Source organism: Quercus lobata, chromosome 2 (genome assembly GCF_001633185.2).
Source record: "Quercus lobata isolate SW786 chromosome 2, ValleyOak3.0 Primary Assembly, whole genome shotgun sequence".
Lineage (NCBI taxonomy): Eukaryota > Viridiplantae > Streptophyta > Magnoliopsida > Fagales > Fagaceae > Quercus > Quercus lobata.
The window spans coordinates 99,852,616-99,875,630 of record NC_044905.1 but is presented as its reverse complement, the minus strand read 5'-3'; the positions used below and the strand labels follow the sequence as shown (position 1 = coordinate 99,875,630).

The following is a 23,015-nucleotide window of genomic DNA, read 5'->3' as shown; positions in this document are numbered from 1 at the left end:
TGTTCATAAATTGTCTTAGCATTAGGCCAGAACTTCTTAATGTGCCTTAATTTCTTGAGTTTTGTCTTGAGGTTTCAAAGGCAAGAGAGACAACACCCGCAGCCTGCAGAACAAGGCCAATCAAGACATGCGGAAAACATTGGTCTCATAATATAAAGATTCAAACAATGCTGAATTTCCTTTTTGAAGCACTACAGAATATCAAATCAATGAGAACGAATCTCGTTGCACTATGAACAAGATAGTAGCTTGAATTTCATCACGTACTTTGCAGATATATGATCTTTCAGCACATTTGCACTAGTCTAAAACTATAGTCTTTTGTATCTCAAAAATCAATGTTTTCCCAGGTACTTCTATTTATTTTCTTAAATAATACATGTCATATCTAAATGAGTGTTGTAAGCTTCCAGGAATAATTGGCCCAGGCCAATAACTAGACCCATATTAGCAAAAGTATAGAAGTTTGAGTAATATGACCATAACTAAAGAAGAAGAATCAAGCAGCAGAGTACCTAGAGCTTCAGTATTTGTAGAACAGTCACTTGGTAGGAAAACTTTCCTTTTAGTTTGAAAGGGCTGCTCATTTAGTTGTGTTGGTAGATCTACTTTAATTTTGTTTTCTATTTTATTCTATCCAAGCCATAAATACTATACAGAAGAATAATTAGCTAAATAAGGACGCATGAGTGTGTGCGTGTGAGAGAGAGAGAGAGAGAGAGAGTCTCTCGAAAATGGATTGAGCCACTCAAGCCTGGCTTATAATTGGGTCAATTAAAGGGTTCTCAGATCGGTCATTAGATGATTGGGCCATATGGCCAATCTACCATATGATCACTTTTTAAAAAAAGTAAGGTCTTTGTCCCCTCTCTCTCTCTCTTGATTGGAAGCTATCAAGATAAGTCAATCTAGACTTGACATGGTGGCCAAAGTAGGTAGCAAGCAGAGAGGGACGGCATATTTGGAGGGAAAGGTAGTATCAGATTAGGTTTTGAGGCATATGCAAGGCTTCAGAAAATTTTCAGATGTCCTGATTGAAGGATTCAAGGAACAGGCCATGTGCCTGTTATGCAGAAATAGCACAAAATTGGAGAAAAGGGGAGAGACCAGGGGTTAAACAACTAGGTCTGGGTCCTTTGACCAGGTGTACCAGAGAGCTTTAGAATCAGGCATCTTCCACTAATTATGATGCTAGAAAGGAAGGGGTGAACAGGAGGAAAGAGAAGGCTTGGGCTTTTTAGATAACCAAAATAATTTATGCATTATTTCTTGCAATGCTAGTGGCGTTGGATTATTTCTTGGTAACAGTGCCATACTAATGAATGAATGGTGATATCAGATAAAAAGAATCCACTCCATTCCAAGAATATCACAAATCAAGATAATTATGCCTAAGAAATTCTATAAAGCCCACAGTATTTTAGAACACATTTCCTAATGTTCCATCAGTTCATCAGAGAAGAATTCCATTGACAAGACAAACTTATCCAAATAAAAGCGGTTTTTTCCATCTACAGCACATCAGAAAATAAAGATTGTTATAGAATTTTGTACATTCACACAATACTTTATAATTTATTCTTTTGCTCCTTTGAGGTAGGGCAGCTCCCTGACAGAAATTATCCACCAAATTGACTAAGAGACCTGACAAAAGAAAATTTTCTAATCTAGTTGCCTTGTTTACATCATAGGTAAACTGCAAAATGGAAGTCTATAGACTCTATACTTCTAAAAGAAAAAGATATAAATAGTCAATAGCAACTATTTATATTGACCCACAAAATAGGAGGTGATTATGAGGTGCTCAAATAATATCTGAACTGGACCATTGTATCTATAACAAATCAAAACATAACTTTTTTTGAGCAGAGAGACAACAGATAGAGAGGATAGCTTACGACAAACTGTCAGCTGCGTAAAATATTGGAAGCCTTCCCAATCCAACACCTCTCCATTTTCTTCTTGGAAAAGAAATATCCTGCTCAGCGCCTGAGCAAGTTGCAGCCAGAACAAACTGAAAAACACAACAGTCACACGCATTAATGAAGAAAATATAGAAGCACATTTGGACTTAAGTAAAGAGGAAAATTCTTTAAATTTAACAGTTAACAGAAAAGGAAAGTGAATTGTACCAGCGGAAAGAGTACAGCCATAACCCCATAGCTCACAAGAGGTGAGACGAAGAAAATAGCCAGAACACAGGGGCTTCCTGGAAAACAATTAAGGAAAATAATGACCACAATCCTGAACATGCAAAAGAAAAACAAACAGAAAGTATGTAGGACCTCTTATGTTCCCACAGCATTGTTTGGTGCAAACAATGAAATTTGAGACATCACCGAGATCACTTTTTGAATGCATAGATCTAATTTGCTTTGTAATGCACTAAACATTAACTTAGAAGTTCTTATAAAAATTACTTTTAGATTTTCCTTTTTCCATCAACTCTGCCACTCACTCCTTTAAAACAACCAGAATATCCTCTTCTTCAATCACTGCTCCTCCAGCTCATGAGTCATGAAGGAGAAACAACATTGTTCAAAAAGGGCCACCAGAGTCAGATTCAATATATTGTATCATAAAACTGCAAAACACCTGTATGATGTCCTTAGTCCTCACTAACCATCAGAATCTCATAGGTAAATCATTTATGAGACTAACCTAGCCAGGTGAAAAGCTTTGTGTTCTGAAGCTTATTCTTTTGAAATAATTTAAATCACATGTCAAATTTAGCATGGACTTTACCAACAGATCAAGAATATATTTGTATATATCTAAAAGAGTTCCTGATCATTGTATATTTCTACATGTTTATTCCTTCTATCTTTCAAACGTATACATATTCCATCCACATCTCAAAATTACCAAATAAGATCTGTCCATTTGGAAAGAAACTTCACTTAAACATTATATGAAGTAAATATATGTGTTATAATACTGTTGGACAAACATGCACGTGTTAGGTAGTTCATTTTTCACAATTTGATATACCCTCAAATATTTTTATTGCTAACTAGAGAGTCTTTCAAGACTCAAGTATATCTTACAATACACAATAATTTAAGTCATGGTGTGCAGCAATTCACTACAGAAAACAGTGATAATTAAAAAATTTATTAGATTCTAGGATTCCTCATACCCAATACTTGGTATTGATGACATTAACCAGTACATAAAGATTTTGATTAAAGCACACCATCATTTCAAATACTTGACTAAACTACTCATGTCAACTACTCAATCTTCCTTTCTCAGCATTGTGGAAGCTGGTGCATACAGTTATCAAGTCAGCTTCAATTTCTAACCATTAAGCCACATTACTAAGAACTCGGGGTTTGCTTCTAAGATCAGTACTCAAAAGAGTTTTTCATATCAGAAACCATAAAGCAAGCAAATAAAGAGAACCCAGGTGTACCTGAGCAACATATTTTGCCATGTGAAACTAAAAGGTGCACTAAAGCAAATCAAACTAAGCAATTGATTTGACTGAAAAGTAATTTACCAAAACCCGCAAAAAATGCCCAGTTGGATTCAAAGTAGTCCAGTCTTTTGTCCAAAGCCACTTCAGAAAAATTCCATTTGTATCTAAAAGGTACAAAAGCTTAATTAGTAATTATCTAGCCAAATGCGAGTACAAGATATTGAACAACTGATTTAATGCATCACATACTCAAAACAGTAGTAGGCATACATCCAGGACAGGAGTAGGAAATTGATCGCTTTCCCTACATAAGGTATAAATCCTGTGGCAAAAACCTGCATATAGTTCTCAAAAACTATCATGTCTGTAACCCAAAAAGTAGAGAGATAACAAATTGAAATGAGTTGTTGTAGATTAAAAGCATTTCCAATGATACAATATGCTTAAAGAACTGCAAAACAAAAAAATGCAGTAACAGGTTCATCAACAGGCAATAAATGTACAAAAACAGGCACACGCAAAGAATATAATGATGTAAAGATATAGTTTACCTCTAGGAAGAAAAAACTCAAAAGAATAACTGAAAACACCTGCTCTCCTATCCCGACCATGACACTGAACAAGAATAAAAAAAATCTTTAAGATTTTATTGTAAATCATTTGTGATTTGTAAATAAGTTCCTGCAATTGGCAGCAAAGAATCCATTTTAAAAACCAATCCATTTGTTATTTGTGATTAAGTGCCTGCAATCAGCAGTAATTAATAAATTTAAAACACCATTAAACAGTGACTAATAGGAATTTTACCCGCCCAGGCCAGCTAGTCTTTCCGTATGAACTGTACTTTGTGCAGTCAATGTCTCGCTTGGGCTTGACGGTTCCACTACAGAGGACCCAGATCTCCCCATTGCGGCAAAACCAAACTTGGCAATGTCATTGTACCTGGATGAAGAATAGTACAGTTTCGGATTAGGGAAGACAACTAATTAAGCCTTAGAGGGGATGCATAGGGAAAAATGAATTAGGGGGAAAGAAACTTGCTCTGGTATAAAAAAATTAGGCTGAGAAACTAATATTAACTCAGATAATCTAATTCTCTGTTTCTACTCAACTGATGATGTAACAAGTTGTGATTAGAAACCAAGCAAAATCCCAGATTCCTCGTAATGAGATTAAACATTTATATTCAGTTCATATAACAGTGCATGACCATAAACATTCAAAGATGCAAGGTGAGGCATATCTAGGTCCAACTCATAGCTATAGGCACCAAGCTGAAACAATCAGAGATATACATAAAGCAAAGAACATAGCCATGACAAGGGAAACAGTACCAGAGACTGCTTAGAATTAAGCTGAACATGTATAATGGGTAGAACCAAAAGACCTGCAAGTAATAATTACATAAAATGATCAGGGCCACTGAAAGCAATGGAAGAAATTGAAAGAGAAATAAGTTCTTTCACATGGAAACAAAAGCTACAGATAAACATGTGGTGTCATCACCTGCATATTTCAACAAGTTATGTCCAATATGCTGTTTTATTCTAACCTCCTTATTAAGGAAAACAAACTTTAAGAATACTATGACTCTCTTTCAAAATAGGGGAAATGGGTTGGGGGTGTATAGCCTCATTAGAAATTTGGAACACAATAAATCTATGATAATCATATCTGAGAATATATATATTCGTCGGATAAGCAGGGTTTTATAGTTTTATAAGAAATTCAAAGTATTAGAAGGTAGAAAATTATAAAGGGAGGAGAAATATCCACAAGACTAGAGAAAAGTGTGACAGCAAAAGTCAGATCAGCACTGAAACCAATGGGATGGCTTAGACTAGTTTGTTTTGTTATTTTTTATGATCAAGTCCAGATGTAGTCATTTTAATTTGTTAGAAACTTGTTTGTCAATCAGAATATAGGAATAGTTTCTGTGTAACAATTACAGCCACTTTCAACTTTGTATGTAACCTTTAACAAACACCTAGAGTAGTAACAACAATGAAGATCAAAATATAGTTTGGTAGCTTGAAAAATCTTGAGTTTCTGTGATTTGTCTCAACCATGGTGGGTTTTTTTTTTCCCATGATTCTTTATAAAATTATTAGTGAGAATTCCAAACCTCTTTCAAAGTTCTTCTGTGAGGCAACATGTCATTCCTGGTCAATTAGAACCTCAGCTTGGGACTCTAGATAGTGCATGGGAACTCTATTTTCATGTGCCCAAAGCTAAGAAAACATGTTTCTAGAAACTCATTTGATCAATACAAGAGTGGGCTGTTAAGAAATTTGAACTGGCTCATGCAGCCTATATGGGATTGTGCTTATTGGTATCTCAATTGGGGTTTTATGAGTATTATAGGCATTTGATTTGGGTTTCCAATATGTGTTCTTTTGCTTTTATGAATGATACGAATTAATCCAGCTTCCTGATATAAAAAATTTAATAAATACAATCGAAAATGCTCAACCAGTTTACATTCCTGCAATGATCATTACAAAAGTTACATGAGTGAGGGAATAAAATGATAATTATGTTACTTTCACTTACATAAAAGAGTTGTATCAGTCCAAGCCGCAAGACAGAATACAATTTTAAAATGCCGCCAAAAGAACATGGTACTTGAGTACTAATCTGTGAGCACTGATCAGGTAATATCCAGAAGAGCATTGGGATGACAACAGAATTTAGGACGATCATGCTGCACAGAGATATTGAAGATATTTAAATTATTCGATCGTAACATGCATGATACACTGCTACAACCAACAAAAGCATTAATACATAAACTAACACAGTATATTGAAATTGGGAAAAAAATGCTCAAACAACTGGAAATGGATATGAAAAGCAAGTTAGAAACCACCGGATAAATAAATTTCCACTTAAGAGCACCCACACTAGATGTGGGATATGTGCCAAATGCTAAATATTTGGCACATATCCCACACCAAACCCAATTTTAGCCCATTTAGTAGATGTGGTATATTGTTTTTTTTTTGCAACATTGAACAGTATTGTGGCAAATTTGCCACGGTACGGAAGAGATGTGGTATATTATTTGTGGTTTGTTTATTGTGTTGATGGATAGTAAATATTATTTTAATGTGTAGTAAATATTATTTTAATGTATAGAATTGAATTATAAAACATCTGATAAATGGGATGTTGTAAAATGATGTGGTAAAATAATAAAGTAGGCATTTGATGTGATAAAATGGCATAATTTTTGAAACATCTGCTACGGATGCTCTACCAATTATCAAAAATAACACGAATATGAAGGCAACAAGTGGAACTTTTTTATTAGAGGCTACCCTCCACCCCCAAAAATATATAAAGCAATATTCAGTTAGATTTTTTTATTCGTAAAAAGCATTTATTAATTATTGAAATCCCCTAGAGAGAAAATTTTAATGCCTAATACACATGAAATTTCTTGTCAAAGAGTATGAGGAATTTTTAATAGAATTTTCCATCACCTATGAAATGCTTGTGTCCAAAGTATTTTTAAGTTACAAGGGTTTGCTATGTTTTCATTCATGTAATCAAGCTTGGGCATTGAGTCATTAGGATTTAATAAGCCTAAAAATATAAGTTTTCAGTTTCCCATGACTGACAATTGCTGCTTCTTCTTTTTCCGCTTTTTGTGTGTATTTTCTTGCCCCCTTTAGATAGAACTTGTCACCTAAGTGATGATCAAGTTCCATTTACCTCATGGGATGGCATTACAGCACAAGAAAGGACAGACCTTGTGAAGGGATCACAATTAGGGAAGATTTAACCTATATAAAAGCTACACTACTAATCCCAGATATCTCTAGTATAAACTCTTTTGGGGGCGGGATTTCCTAGTATACTTATGTATACTTGAGACAAGAGCCTCATAGCTCAACTAGCACCTCCTGATGTTTCCAACAAAGATGTCCACGGTTCAAATCCCCCCTCTCCCAACTATCTATTATCAAACAATGCTTTATGTATACTTGTCTTTCACCCTCCCTTCTCTCTCTCTTAATAAAAAGTCTTCTTAATAAATGGCATTAGAACTTGGAACTCATAAACCCAGTCACACCTCTAAAATTAAGAATACAAATGCAGGCTAAGACATGAATACGATAACACCTTGGAGAGACTCCAAAAGCACAAACCTATGTGTTTGGGCCAAATTATAATTATTTTTCCTCAACTACCACTTATCCTGTCCTTTAGACTAATCCAAGTTTGGAGCTTTATGATAAATTTTGTGCCATAGTTAATACAAAAACAACCCAATTGCTCAGCTTCTATTTTATGCACAAAGTATCACCCATTGTATTAAAAAACAAAAATTGAAACCAACCCAATTGAAATTTCTAACTAACTGAAATAATTGAATGCCCAAAATCAAAACTTTTATACAATTAAAGTATCTAAAGAGACTCAAAGAAATTTACCTTCCTAAGAAAATAAAACCATTCAGTAGAAAACATTGCCCTGTTCTGATCAAAAGCTTTCTCGACCTGCCAACAAACTTTTGCTTTTCAAAAATAGAAAGAAACAAATCCATAGACAGTAATTGAATATTTAAAGGAAAAAAAAAAAAACACAAATTTGAGAGAGAGAGAGAGAGAAGGTACCTGAGGCAGAGAATGACGACGCGATGAAGATAACATGCTTCTTTGAAACCTTCGAGCCATAGCAGCGTCCCTTGCTTTAGTTTTGCGATACAAAGCTTCATTAACGGTTTCATGGCTTCCATTGAGAGAGAGAGCTAAAAGAGTTTTGGTTTTTGAGACAACCTGGGCTTTTTGTTTTGAGTTTGAGTGTTTGACACTTTGACTATTAAATAAGTTACCTGGGGCTTGGGGTAGTGATAATATCACTGCTGAGTTCACTGATCTTTCAAAGATATATATTGGTGGTGGTGGTGATGATGATGAGTGGGCCACGTGGACATGAGCAGTTCTAGGCAATTTGGTTTATAATTTTGCTACAAGGGATGATTATAAAATCCAACCCAACTCAACTCAATTAGTCATACTTATAATTTAGTGTGCTTAGGCCGGTCCAGTTGTTTAATTGAACCAATAAAACTTAGTAAGGCCTAAAGGTTTTCTTGCAACCTGTGCAACCCAAATGGGTAATTGTGATCCATCCGATTTTGTGATTTTAAATAAAATTACATTTATAGGTTCATTGTAGTACCTTTCTTTTTTATAAAATTTTTAAAGGATAATGAAAACAGAAATTTTATAATAAAATTGATGTTTGACTTCTCGATAAATACCAAGTTTCAAGTTTTAGTTCACATTGTAATCCATGAGATTAGATCAACTAATGAAATTGTAAGATATGTTTTTATTCCTCAAATATTAAGAAATATAATGCAATAAGATTTTATTTAGCAAATACTTTAGTATAATATGACATCCTCTAATTTTATGTATATTTTTAGTGATGTTAACTTGTGAAACCTAGAGTTTGAAATATATTAGGTGGCTTACTTTTTACGACTGTTGATGTAACAAGCCTGCCCCAACCGTGTAGATATTGTCCGCTTTGGGGCCCATGCCCCTCACGGTTTTGTTTTCCCTCAAAGCACACAGCAGTGAGGGAAAATGCCTCTACACATTAAAGGGAGGTCATTTCTTATAAACACATTCTCATGTACTTCCCTTGGCGATGTGGGATTTCATAGAATGCAAGATCCTCCTTTTTGGGTCATTACAGTTAATGTAGCAAATTGTTTGTGATAGATAAAAAAGTGACGTCAATGTGTCAATGGTAGGCTCAAATGAGAACCAGTAAAAGCTCACCAACTTAATTTTTGTGAAAAATGTTATGAAATTTATTGTGTATATAAAATTGTTAAGGGGCATACACAATTTAGTGTGGCCAATTCGGGGAGGTATTCTGCCACACCTACTATCTCCCCATAAGCTTGAGCAGACCACACAGTACGAGTGGGGGACTAGCCTCTACTTATGGCAATATATATATATTGTGTGTGTTGGGGGTAGAATTTATATTAGGTGTTGTACATTAGATTTTCCAACTAAATTCTAACATATAATTGCATTGGCCAATGAAATACAAATAGTGTCAATTAAGGATAATTAAATTCAATGCAACTAAGTGTTTGAATTCAATTAGAGAACCTAATAAATTGCATCTAAGGAATTGTATTTAAGTTTACCCCCCCTCTAATCACCACACACCCTTGGTGTGATGGTCACTCCACAAGTAATAAAAGTGCTTGTGGGTTGTGAGGGTAAAGGCAGGGGTTCAAGTCTCTAGGAGGGAACTTCACACACATATACACTTAGATTATGCTAGAATATAAATTCTATCTTGTATAAAAAAATAAAAAAAAAATCAAAGTTTACCCCCCCTCTCTCTCTCTCTCTCTCTCTCTATATATATATATATATATATATATATAAAAGTTTGGGATACAATGTCATTTTTTAAGGTTTGGAATGGGTTGAAAAAAATGTTTATTCAGAGTTTAGGTCCTAAAAATACTATTATAGAGGTTTTTGAATTGTTTTGTGAGCTCACCTTGGGATGGCATCATTCGGTTTCATATGCATAATTTTAGAACACATTGACGTTCTTATTGAGACAGAGTCATCTAAGACTACCCTATGACTATTGGTAGAAAAATGCTCACATACCATAGTTAGGTATTTTGTGTAAAAGCATGTATACTTCAATATCTACATATATATATATATATATATATATATAGTGTTCAATTATTTTTAGGGTTGATTGGAAGCTCTTGTTGTTGTAGGGGGAAACATGTCAAGGTTTGCGAGGACACAACTCTGCACATAAAATATGAAAGACTAAGGAGGAACGCACACGCGCACACGTGCACCCACACACGTGCGTGCACGCACACACAGACACATATATATTCCTTGAGATTTTGATTTGTATATAACAAATAACCCTTTTTAACCAATATAATTTAAGTCTAAATACATATGTTTCAAATTTAATTCTCATCCACAATAGCCTTAAAATAAATTTTACTAACCATATTGGTAATATGATAATTTAAAAAAAAAAAAAAAAAAAAAAAAGCTATGTCATTTATAAAAAAGAAAAAAAAGTTTACAATTATTATTAAATAGGAGAGCTTATCAACTTTGATAATTTAAATAAAAGACAGTTGATTGTCAAAATAAAGGCCCAGAGCTATTTTAATTGAATACATTATTAGTTTCTACAATTAATTTTTAATAGAATTTTTTTTAATTAGTCAATGCATTAATATCACGATTGTGGGGCCCAACAATTCGTGGACCAGGCCCATTTATCCTTAGAGCGTCCGAAGGCCCAATCCGAGGAGAGCTGTGGCCCAAGCTCTACAACGCAGAGCACAAAACAATTTTTGGGAAGCAGCCGAGGACAGTTTAGTCCTCGGCAGATCCATAATCCCACCAGAATAAAGGGGCAAAACTGGTATAGGGACGAATTAGTAAGGAAATCCAGAATATCTTGGGGAAGTTATCCATACTACCCTTCTAGATAAGGCCCGACGCCTGACAGAGCCGTACTCTGCAGCTTTATCAAACCATCCCCAACAATTCCGGGATTGGACTGATGGGACAAATGTCAATGTTCGTAAAGATTGACCCTACACGTGGACGAAGGGCAATGAATGCAAGCTAGTATAAAATAAGGAAGTAAGTAGATCTGAAGGAGGCCCCTTTTTTCCACCTCCGAAAAAAGAGAGACTACATGGGAAAACATCTCAGGAACACCGGACTTCATGGAAGAAAGTCCGTCGTTGGGCAACCGAGAGAAGACCTCAACAGGTCCTCGGATCAACTCCGAGGAGCTCCATCCCACGGGGTACGACGCCTTAGGGCTTAAATGTTCATACCCAATTCCCTTTTTCCACGTAGATTCCTCTAAAGCCATGACCGGACAACGCCACTTGACCAACGGCTAGCTTTTCAAGCCCACTCTCTACAAATCATATTGTGAGGGATCTTTCGTACGCGAGCCCAACATCCTTATTGGGCCGCCAGAGAATTGTGTCCTTACAACGATAAAGAGAAAAAAGAAAAGAAAAGAAAAGAAATAAATGGAGTATCCGAACTAATGTAATGCAATTTAATTGTTGTTAAAAAAAATTAAGAAAAAAAGTTAACAAAAGTAAAAAGTAAAAGTTTAAAAAGTGAAATGTGAAAAAATTTTGTGAGAGAGGAGGGTGAATTGCACTAATGTAATGCAATTTAATTGTTGTTTCCCATCTCAAGGATTTGGATCTAATGATACCCATGAGATTATGTCTTCAAAACCTCTAACCAAAATAATTATATTAAAAGAGATATGTATGGAAACTTCATTTTATTCCGCTCAAATGAGTAACATGACAATTCCTCATCCACAGCAGTGGAGCTAAAAATTTAGTTTTTTAGCTCCACCAAAAATTACTTTATCTATTATACTTACATGCTGCAGCAGTAGATCTATTTTAGCTATCAACGCAATAAAATAATATAAACATCACAATAAAATAATATATCATCTACAATAAAATAATATATCCCACTACCCAAAAAACAACCAACACCATCCACAACCACCTCTACCATCAGCCATAGCCACAACCACCACTACCACCACCACCAGACATAACCAAACCCACAAAGAAAATAAAAAATTAAACCACCATCATAGTCACCAATCCACCACCATAGCCACCAAACCCACAGGAAAAAAAAAAAATCAAACACCGTACCACCAAACCATAGCCACAACAACCACCATCGCCACCACCACAGCCACCAAACCCATAGGAAAAAAAAAATCAAAGACCGTACCACCAAACCATAGCCACAACAACCACCATCACCACCACCACAGCCATCAAACCCACAAAAGAAAAAAAAATCAAATATCATTCCACCACCACAACCAAAATCCACAAACCCACTGTCAAAATCATCCACCACCACTACCATAGCCAAAATCAACCACCACCTCCACAGCCACCAATCCCATATGAAAATACATTAAAAAAAAAAAAAAATTCAATCACAGCAAAGAGAGAGGCACGGATTGGGCGATGGGGCTTGGGGAGATTGGCGAGTTGGGTCGGCGATAGGGCTTGGGGTGGGTCGGCGAGCTGAGAGAGAGAGGTGAGAGTGACTGAGAGAGAGAGAAAGAGGCACGGACTGGGCAATGGGGCTTGGGGAGATCGACAATGGGGCTTGGGGTGGGTCGGCGTAACATATTAGCGATGAGGGAGCTGGCTGGTGAGCTAAGGGATGAGGCAGCGGTGGGTCGAGCTTCAGCTGGGATGGCGTCGGTCAGCTTGAGAGATGGTGAGAGTGAACCAGATAGTTTTAGAGAGGTGAGATGGAGAGATGGGAGCTTGAGAGTGACGAGAGAGAGGACGGTGAGATGAAGAATAAAAGAATGAAAAAAAATAAACAACAAGTATTATTTTAATCGGGAGTGCTAAATAAAAAATTATTATTATTTTTAGATGACTGCTACAGTGCACATCTATCTATAGATGTGCACTGTAGCAGTTTAGCTAAAAATTATTGCTATACCTCCATTGCTGCGTGGCCCTTTTTGCTATTTTGGTGGAGCTAAAATAGCATTATAGCTATTTAGCTCCACTGCTACAAATGTTCAGAAAACAAAAAAGACTTTCCCAAAAAAAGTGCAATTTGCCTGTAATTTAATGGGCTGTATTTTTAGGTGATTGGTGAAGCTTTTTGCAGTGAAATGCTCTTCTGGATGACATATACATTGGTGATTTATGCACTTGCATCCAGCTGGGTGATCGCAATTGATAAGAGCATCGCAGTGTTCATACTCTTGGTTGTACAACCATTCTTGCATCAGCTATGATATGAAATTACACTTTCCCACCTTAAATTATACCATATGTTATATTTTGCACCTAAACTTTTTGAATGAATGTTTTGCATCCTAAACTATGACTTTTGTTACACTTTGCACCCTAACGTTAAATTTGGTGTTAATTTGGATGGAAAAGTATGACACTATGTGAAAAGACCTAATTACCCTTAAAAACAAATGAAAAATTACATTTTACCACTCTAAACTATATTCCTTATTACACTTTGCACTCTAAATTTTGAATTTTCATCCAAGTTAACACCAAACTTAACGTCGGAATACAAAGTATAACAAATGGGCAAAACATGCACTCGAAAAGTTTAAGGTGCAAAGTGTAATATATGGTATAACTTAGGGTGGTAAAGTGTAATTTTTTATATTTTTTAATATGCTTGGAAAGTTCTCTCATATAGTAGCTCCTTCACTACACTTTTACTAGCTAATCACTTTTTTTTTTTTTTTTCAAATTTCTCAATGCACTTCAACCACATCATTTAAATTACTGGATCCTATAATTTACACATAATAATAATAATAATAATAATAATAATAATAATAATAATTGTAGGGCCGGGAAACTTATGATCCGGCCCACGCGCTATCCGGGCTCAGGGCCCGTGCCGAGGAGGTAGTGTGCCGAGGACGAGTGATCAAAGGCCGAGGGGTTAAGGGGAACAGCTGAGGACGACCCTGTCCTCGGCACTCCAGGGCTCTGATGAGAAGAGCAACGTCTTAGTGAAGGCCACTCCCGAATAATCCCCTGAAGGGGATGTGAGTGGAATAGGGCCCACATGGAGGGGTGGTGCAAAATAGGTTCGAGGAAAATACGTCCCCTCCATATTAAATGCACTGGCCAATGTTCTAATCATATTAATAAGAAAAGACGCTTGGACGGTATAACCTTGATCCTCACGACTAAACAGAAAAGTAAGAGGGGACAGCTGATGGGACAGGTACAGGACTAAGAACCTGCCTGACCTACAAGTGGATGGTTAGGATCAACCAAGAAGGACTATATAATGTAAAAGTGAGTGTGCAAAGGGGGCTGGCTGGGAAAAATGGCCAAAGACCGGAGCCTCCCAGCCCGCCTCCAGGAGAAAAACTCTTAAGGCGAAGACGACCTAACCATGTATGCATATCACGTAAACCCATTGTTTGGCGATCAAGGCCTAACCTTTCAAACCCACGCTCTACAAATGATATTGTTTGGGCCTTTTTACGTGCGAACCCAACACTGTTACGGTCCGCCACGAATCGTGTCCTTACAATAATAATAACAAAACTACTTATGGCCTTATACTAATAGGGCAAAAAAACCTCTATGTTAAATTTTTTTCTCTTCCATTAATTTTTTGGACGTTTTTACAATTACAAATGATGTTGTTTTGCTATAGATCCAAAAATTTAAATACTTTGAAGAATAAAGATATTTTTTTTTCATATATATATATATTTTTAAGCAATCAAGGTGGTGAGACGTTTAACAATTTTTTTTTTTTTGGTCAACTACGTATAACAAAATTTATTACTATACTCATATTAATTTTACATTGATTTATTTTCTCAATTTATTTTAAGGAACTAAATTAGATGTTTAAAATTTATGTATTTATATTAGTCTCTTATATTAATTGTTATTAATAATGAATTGATTGTTTTTGTTCATTTATTTTGATGATATGAAATTAAGAAATGATTATTTTCATTGTTATTTTATTTGATTAACAATTATTTGTTTTTTTTAATATTAATTAATATATTTTAAGTTAATTTCATATTTCAATCTTGCTTTTTTAATCTTGCCTCCCTAGACTGAAATTCTAACTCCGTCACTGTCTGCTCATACGTCACATTGTTATTGGTGCTTAATAAAAGTAGTATTGGTGGTAGACTATGGTAAAAGTGAAGTTGTTTTAATCACATCTTAAAATTTTAACAAATTGTAAAAAAAGTTATAAAAGAAGTTGTCTTTAGTATTGCCTATATCTCAATGTACGGATGTTAATGCATGCATTATACTAATAGTGAACAGTAACACAGTTAACAAAAATGTAAAATTTCTTACTATAAGCAATTAGCAAGAGCGCAAGCAAGAAAGCCAATTTCAGGGAAGTCCTGTCCATATCTGTTTGCTTGGTGTGTAGAACTTTGATTTGTAATGGAGTAATGGTTGTGATGTTTTGTTATTTGCTTGGTCTTTCTACCTTTGGAAATATATAGGTGAAACCATCAGCTAAAAAAGGTAAGAAAATCTGATGTAATTACATAGGTGAACCCATTGGATCAAAAAAGGTCAGAAAATCTGATCAAAAAAGGCAAGAAAATTAATATGTCCAAAAATATGATATTTTGGTAATTTTATAGAAGTAATGTTACAGCCACAAACTATTTTACAACATTTTTGCAAACTGTTGATGTGTTCTTATTGGTTTTCATCTAAGCCTACTATTAACATCATTTTTCATTTATCAATAACCACTCACCATATCAGCAATTTATAAAAAAAAAAAATTTGTATCTCTAGCATCGAACCCTTGACATTTCTGTTATAAACACCTGAAAGTATTAGCATGTGTTTGGTTGGGGTGATTTGTGGGAGAAGGAAAATTGAGAGGGAAAAATATGAGGGAGAGGAAAAGGGAAGAGAAAATGGTGGACCCAATAACAACATTTTCACTTAGGAATTTTTGTAAAAATATTGTATACGTAATATTACTCTTTTTAAATAAGTTTAAGGACACCAAAATTTTTACAATTTTTTTACAATTGCTCATATGACATATTGTTATTGGTGCTTTATAAAAGTAGTGTTGGTGGTATATCATGGTAAAAGTGATGATGTTTCAATCTCAACTTGAAAATTTTAAAAATTGTGAAAAAAGTTATAAAAAAAGTTGTGTACTTAGTATTGCTTATATCTCAATGTATTATATCTCAATGTATGGATGTTAATACATGCATTATACTAATGGTGTAAAATAATACTCCTATAAAAAAAACAATAATAATACTAATACACTTTCTCCTCTTTTCAGTGCTATTCATGTTCGGGTTAGTGCCTGGATACACATTTAATTTGATATCACATGATTAATTCTTACAAAATAGTTTATGCAAGAACAAAAGTGAAGATTAAAAATATAATTTGTCCTAAGTATTGATATGTAGTGAGAATTGTGATTCGCTAACTCTCTCTCTCTATATATATTTCCAAATAAATAGTCAAATTTTTACAAATTTTTTTGAAAAGGTAAATCACAATAACGTCCTTTTAAGGTTTGGATAAGAGCCAAAAACTACCCCCTTTGTCTTAAAAAAAAAACCATTCCTCCTCGTTTTTATTATTATTATTATTATTATTATTATTATTTATTTTCTTACCGTATAACCAATCTAGTTACTAAGAATTATTTTGAGATTATTATGGTTGAGATTTTTATTTTTGATACTATGATAATTACAATAGAAGATGAGTAATTTGAACCCTAAATGTTATAGGATGAAGTTATTCACTCCTACGAGAGGAGTCCTCCCTCCTCACATAAGTGTAGGTTCCAAAATAAATATTTGAAATGGTTTTGAGTTAGGTCGCATTTTCTTTTGTGAGAAGAATAATACTATGTGGTTACTTGCTCATAACTATTAAGAAATAAATGAAAAATCATCTCCAAAAGTGCATACTTGAACATGAGTTGAAGGTGGTAAAACTAAAAACATGATCCATGTTGAAAAGTTTATTAGGTTTTGGTATGTTTATATACATTATCTCATTAGACATTAGGTTGGGCCTTTTGGTGTGTTTATATACACGATTGAACCTCATCGGGCCAGGTTGGTGGGCCAGAACACCGATTGCATTTCCTGTTCATGTAGGTAAAGAACTTTTATATTTCTGTCAATTGGGTTATTGTGCACTACCTTTTTATTTTATTTTATTTTTTTTGCTGGGTAAATGTTTATGCAGGGGATAGAAGCCCTGAGCTTACAGTCACTAGGATGACTAGGTACCACTTGGGCCAGCAAACCCGATGGTTATTGTGCACTACTTTAGTAAAATGGAAGCTCTCTTTGATATAAAAATGGAAGCTACTTTGGAAGCTACAAAAATGGTAGCTCTCAGTAGATTTCCAAATCATAGTTGATGTAAGAAATATTGTTAAATTTCCGTTCAAATCCACAGATAGATGCCCTCAGCTAGATAGATGGCATTGCAAACACAACCGTTGTGTGTCAACCTTAAGAAGAGGATTTCATTGCAACAAGCTTGCCAATCACCTAAATATGCAAGAAGAAATTCCATTACATTAAGCTGCAGGCAGATTGACCAAGGTTGATAACATCATCTACTTACATTCAGGACGAAGTCATGATTTCAAGTTAGAGAAGTTAGAAGTATAAACATGAAATATATAAGTTGATTATTTGTTGTCAATTTTTTATTTTTTATTTTGTAAGAGGTTTTGTTAAATTTTTTTTTTACCTTTTTTTTTTTTTTTTAGAGAGAAACTTAATTTTTTTGACGTGATCGTGGTTGTTTAGGTTAATTTGTGGAAGGGGGTCAAATTTTATTTTCCTTCGGCTTAATTCAAATTAGGCCTTAATATATCAACAAATATTTATTTTGTCCTACAACTTTTGGGGGCCAGGCCCATGGGCCCTAGTGTGGCTCCATCCTTGAACTTTGGGTGCAAAGCAAATGTGCAATATATTAGGCTTTATAATTAAATTTTGCATATGATTATATTGGCCAATAAAATAAAAATAATATTATATTTTTCCAAAAAAATACTAAGTGTGCAATAATTTGTTTGAAATTATTAATAGAGTTTCAATCTATTTTTGATAATTTTACTTTTTATCATTATATCAAGATATCAATCAGTTTTTGATGTAAGCGAAAATTGAACTCCAAATCTCTTAATCAATTAATAATGACCAAACAAAACAATGACTAATGACTTATGAGCAAGCAAAACAATTTTTATTTGCGTCTAAAAAAAATTAATTAGTATCTTGATTTAACGGAAAAAAAAAAAAATGGATATGTCAAAAAACGGCAAACCGTATTCGCCTGTTGTGTCAAACTATTATATCTTAGACTCTGTTATTCTAAATAGCGTAAACGACCCGAGAAAGATTGAGAGAGAGAGAGAGAGAGAGAGAATGGCACAGGCAACCAAAGAGCCTTGCAAGAAAGAAGCTTGCGACATCCAAGCTTGTCTCACCAAGAACAACTTCCTCCCTCAAAAGTACGCTCTCTTTTTATTTTTATTTTTATATTTATGTATTCGTCAACCTCTGTTTGGTTGCTGAGAAAGTATGCGAGAAATTTAAGTTTTTTTTTTTGAGAAATAAAAAAATTGTCCTGTTTTGATAACTCGGTTTTTTGGTGGGTTTTTGTTCCTAACTTGTAGCTGTTTTTTTTTTTTTTTTTTTTTAATATGAAAATTCTTTTAGTGATGAATTGGTGGATTCTGATGATTTAGGCAATTATGGCTTACAATATTGATTCAATTGCTTTGAAAATTTTTGATGATTTATATTGATTTCAATGGTTGAATCTTTCTGTGCTTTGATGATTTATGTTATTACTATTTTGGAAAGACTAGAGATTGTCTGTGATATTTAGACCAGATGTTAAATCAGTTCTAACTAAAATCAAATTTGAAGTTCGTGATACACAAGGAAATCCTTAAGATGGAGTTGTGAAGGGTAATTGTATTGGGGGTAGAGTTGCTTCGATAGTCGATGGGCTTTTGCAACTTAAATGTTGCAACCAACTTAAAATGTGGTGAGGCTGTTCCTTAGCTTTACCCATGGTTGGTCACTTGGCTTGCTTGTCTAAATGTGATTCATTGCTTGAGGATCAAGTAAACATGTGCTTCAAAAAAATTCGACACTTTATAATCTGTGATTTAGAAAGGTGGCAACTTTAGGCACGGGTTTTCTATCTGATGATATCTTATGATTAATTGATTACTTTCTAAACCATTAGCAGACCAAACTTGTCCTATACCACAAATGGGCAAAATGGGGTTTACTATAATTGATTTGTGTGCTTATCCATAATTGAAGTCTCCTCTCATGATATGCCGGCATATTGCACAATTGGGGTCACATAAATCCATCATGATTGATTCTATTCTGAAGTCAAAACACTCTTGCAACTCTCTTATTGGCTTGACTCTGTTTCTGCTTTATGTATGAGGTAATGCAATATGTGGGGTTTGTGTTTCTAAACCTTCACAGTTATTTTGGATTGCAGATGTTTTTGAGTTGTAATGTAGAGCAGAAATCGTTGCAGGCTCTAAATTCTAATACCAATTTGATGTAGGATCTTTGGGAATTTGGCACTAAAGTAGGTTTCTTGATAAGTTCATCAAGGCTTCTTGAATGAGGTCTGATGTTTAAGGACTTAGGGATGGTTAGATTATAAAAAAAAAAAAAAATTGAATCTTAAAATAATTTGATGGCTGTTTGGTATTAAACAATGAATTGAAGAACAAAGAAACAGCCTAGGCCATCATACCTAGGTTTCCTTAAACAACCATGCCACATAGGAACGAAAAGGCAATTTACACCTTTAAAGTTACTGGGCATTCATTGAACTCATCTCTCTTCAAATTCTGAAAGAATACATTTATATTGGATATTCCCAATCCTTTTTCTACGAAGACTGGGGTTCCTCAATATAATAGAAATCTTATTAAAAGAACTTCAAACCAAGTAGGAAGCTTTTACAGAAAAATAGGAAAAGAATAATACTAATAAAAGAAGACTCATGGCCTTTAGCACAACTCATTCCAACAAATCTTAGACCTGCATCCATCTTTGTTATCATTTGTTAATACTTTGCACTGTAACCATTTTCTATAACTTTGAGAGTTATCTTTGACACTATATACAATGTATCAGCAATTACTGTTGGTTTTCTTTTATATGTCAAGAGCGTCCCTTAAACCTCTAGATTCCATTCTAGGTGGTTTTATGTAAGGAGATGTTAAAGCTTCAGTTGAAATCTCAATCTGCGTAATGTTGATGCCATTGCAATATTTTCTTTCCTTTTTAAGAATTGTTTATTTAAGCAGTGTTTTCAAATGGTGTAGGTGCCTTAAAGTCATTGAATTGCTGCAGTCCTGTTGCGAGAAATGTGAATACAAATCAACACATTGTGCTTCTGTCTCTGGACTTTTGAAGCAGAAGCCCAAGTAAAAGTTCTTACCAGACAAGTTTAGACAATAATGGCTAATATAGCTCTTTGTTCTGCCATGTTTTGGGCAAATGCTGCAGAATGAAAACACTGGATGCAGTTATTGAAATTTTGGAGTTAGCATTGCTCATTGGAGAAGCTGATTCCAAACTAAATGCAGTGCTTGATTGGAGAGGCGAAGAAAACAGTAGCATAATTCTCTCATTTCAACAAACCTAGTGAAATTATGAGATGGGGATTAGTATTACTAACTATTGAAATATGCATCATTTTAGAACTTGGGTTTTTTTCCTTCCCCCAATTTTTTAAATATATCTCTTATAATAAGTGATATGAACTTCACCAACAATTGTGATGAAACCCAATAACAATGATGGTTTGGAACCCCAAGATCGTGTAGACAAGATTTGTTGAGCCTTGACCCGTCACCTAACCAGATGAAAACCAAGACTACGATAGAATTGAAATGCCACACCAAGAATTCCTAAGAATCTCTCAAGAATCAAAGGTGATAAGTTTGGTTGTTTGAACGCCACAATATTAACTTGATAAGTTCAAGAGTTCTTTTAAGAACCAAGAGGATCATAGGACTCACAAGGAGAATAATTTTCTGAATACCAATCTGTTTTCTTTAAAATTCGTACTACCAGATATATACTTGGAACAACCCTCCAAGAATAGGTAAAAATCATAATTACAACTTCAAAAACAACACAAAAATTAATATAATCAAGTTCCCACGTTTTTTAGTTTTCTAGGACTTCCAAAGGCAGTCAAAATAGCTAAAGGACTAGAATTAACATGCCCAGTCAATACCAAGATGTCTTCCCATTTAATATCCTTGGAACTTAACAAATTCACACCCTTTTATGGTCATACCACGCTAACAAGACATCTTCTCATTTAATATCCTTGGAACTTAATAAGTGTCCAAGAGTCATGCTTATCCCATAATTAGGATAAGCATGACTCTTGGACACTTGTCACTTTTCTTTGACTGTCACCTTACCTTAAATGCAACAATTGCTACATACAAGGTTGCAACAAATTTTCTCCATTTTCCTTAATCAAATTTAACAAGTAATTAAGTTTCTCAAAAAAGAAAAAAAATGTTAAATGTATTTTATTTCACGTATTTTAATTTTTAAGTATTAACTAATGTACTTTGCTCATTAAAAAAAATAAAAACTAACTAAACAAGTATACTTTTGCCTTCAGCATTTCAACAGCTTTATCTTGTTTTCGGAATTTGTATTTTCAACTATTAATCGACACCAAGATGACAATCAAATGCAAAACAGGTCGTTAGCCTTCCCAAAACCCATGTCAGATTGGTGGATTCAAAGAGATAAGGTCACACAATCTTTATTTAATTTTCATTAATCATCGAATCAAAGAATCCATTAGAAAATATCTTCCATTTTATTTCAAAACTTAGTTTTTTTGGGTACTATAAATAAGTTGGTAGATTATTGCTTTTCCAGTCCTTAGATGGAATCCCAATCTTATTTTTTATTTTATTTTTTGGATGAAAAAGGGAATGCATTAACAGCAACTAAGAAGCAACAACAGGTTCAAGACGAAGCTTGTCATAATACAGACCAATAGAATCTGAGCTCATAAGCTTTAAAATATCAACAGGCGGACTATCATATAAAATAAAGTCCCTATCATGTCTTGCACCCAATCTAGCCAAAACATTGGCACACCTATTATTAGCTTTACAATAGCAGTGACTGATCTAGACTAGGGGAATATGGGAAATCAACTGCTTGCAGTCATCCACAATGGGGAAGGCAACATTGTTAGAATAACGAGGATTAGCAAGAAGACCAACGATAGATTTAGCATCAAGCTCTATATCTACAGTTGTTAACTGAAAATTTTTGCACATAATAAACCCATCCTTTAGGGCCCACAGCTCTGCAGGAAAACTAGTAGAGATCCCAATGTTTCTGGAATATCCACCAATCCATCCTCCTACCTCATTTCGAACTATGCCTCCACTACCTGCCATAGGCCGGTTTTGAAACACGACATTATTCCTGTGTTTCCAGTTCATCCAAATGGCAAAGAAGAACACGGTTTTTTGTTATCGAGAATTATAAGTCATTTGTATATATTAAATAAATAAATAAAAATGTCATAGTATTAGACTATTAGTCATGCACAGAATTATTTGAATTTGAATTTTACTTTTTTTTTTTTTTAAAGCCGGCGACTTGACCTTAAATAGTGAAAACAAACACAATCAAGTTTGAGATTTATTATCATTTTTCAGCTAAAAAAATGTATGAGATGAGATTTATTTTTATTGCGTTAGTAAAACTGGATTTCATTTTGGGAGGAGTTTTCACATTTTCTAAATTTATACGTGATAATCATTTTTTTTAATTAAAAAAAAAATCGTGGAAGGCATTAAGCATGAGCCCCATGGACCATGGCGCCTCTGGTCTTCAAGTATTGCCAGTTCTAGATTTTTGTTTAATTAAAATTTTTAAT

At 34.3% G+C, this 23,015-nt stretch overlaps 2 protein-coding genes across 5 annotated transcripts; one reads left to right on the top strand and one right to left on the bottom strand.

Moving 5' to 3' along the window:
• On the bottom strand, positions 1 to 8,270 carry LOC115977523 (protein EI24 homolog). Of its 4 annotated transcripts, none has more exons than XM_031099410.1 (11): positions 8,044 to 8,266; positions 7,861 to 7,926; positions 5,975 to 6,125; positions 4,756 to 4,808; positions 4,229 to 4,363; positions 3,973 to 4,036; positions 3,692 to 3,756; positions 3,503 to 3,585; positions 2,133 to 2,209; positions 1,899 to 2,014; positions 1 to 103 (listed from the first exon to the last, which is right to left on the bottom strand). In XM_031099410.1, the coding sequence occupies exons 1-11, from the start codon at positions 8,163 to 8,165 to the stop codon at positions 37 to 39; spliced, it is 999 nt and encodes a 332-aa protein (XP_030955270.1). In that variant the 5' UTR covers positions 8,166 to 8,266; the 3' UTR covers positions 1 to 36. The 4 variants fall into 4 exon arrangements, 3 of the variants coding, with proteins under 3 accessions (XP_030955270.1, XP_030955269.1, XP_030955271.1); XM_031099409.1 differs by having other exon boundaries at positions 3,671 to 3,756; positions 8,044 to 8,264; XR_004088561.1 differs by lacking the exon at positions 1 to 103 and adding an exon at positions 2,421 to 2,507 and having other exon boundaries at positions 2,000 to 2,014; positions 3,671 to 3,756; positions 8,044 to 8,270.
• A 10,158-nt stretch (positions 8,271 to 18,428) lies between these two features.
• On the top strand, positions 18,429 to 20,790 carry LOC115963462 (cx9C motif-containing protein 4-like). Its single transcript, XM_031082465.1, has 2 exons — positions 18,429 to 18,552; positions 20,410 to 20,790. Exons 1-2 carry the CDS (start codon positions 18,467 to 18,469, stop codon positions 20,513 to 20,515), a joined length of 192 nt encoding a protein of 63 aa, XP_030938325.1. The 5' UTR covers positions 18,429 to 18,466; the 3' UTR covers positions 20,516 to 20,790.
• Positions 20,791 to 23,015: the final 2,225 nt, after the last annotated feature.

What these genes read in the sequence shown, in the direction of transcription:
- LOC115977523 (XM_031099409.1), bottom strand. Translation starts at nt 8,165, where the DNA reads ATGGAAGCCATGAAACCGTTAATGAAGCTTTGTATCGCAAAACTAAAG. An exon ending in GTCGTCATTCTCTGCCTCAG is followed by an intron (nt 7,927 to 8,043) that starts GTACCTTCTCTC and finishes GTTTGTTGGCAG; the next exon opens with GTCGAGAAAGCTTTTGATCA. An exon ending in TACGCAGCTGACAGTTTGTC is followed by an intron (nt 104 to 1,898) that starts GTAAGCTATCCT and finishes CTTGTTCTGCAG; the next exon opens with GCTGCGGGTGTTGTCTCTCT.
- LOC115963462 (XM_031082465.1), top strand. Translation starts at nt 18,467, where the DNA reads ATGGCACAGGCAACCAAAGAGCCTTGCAAGAAAGAAGCTTGCGACATC. An exon ending in AACAACTTCCTCCCTCAAAA is followed by an intron (nt 18,553 to 20,409) that starts GTACGCTCTCTT and finishes CAAATGGTGTAG; the next exon opens with GTGCCTTAAAGTCATTGAAT.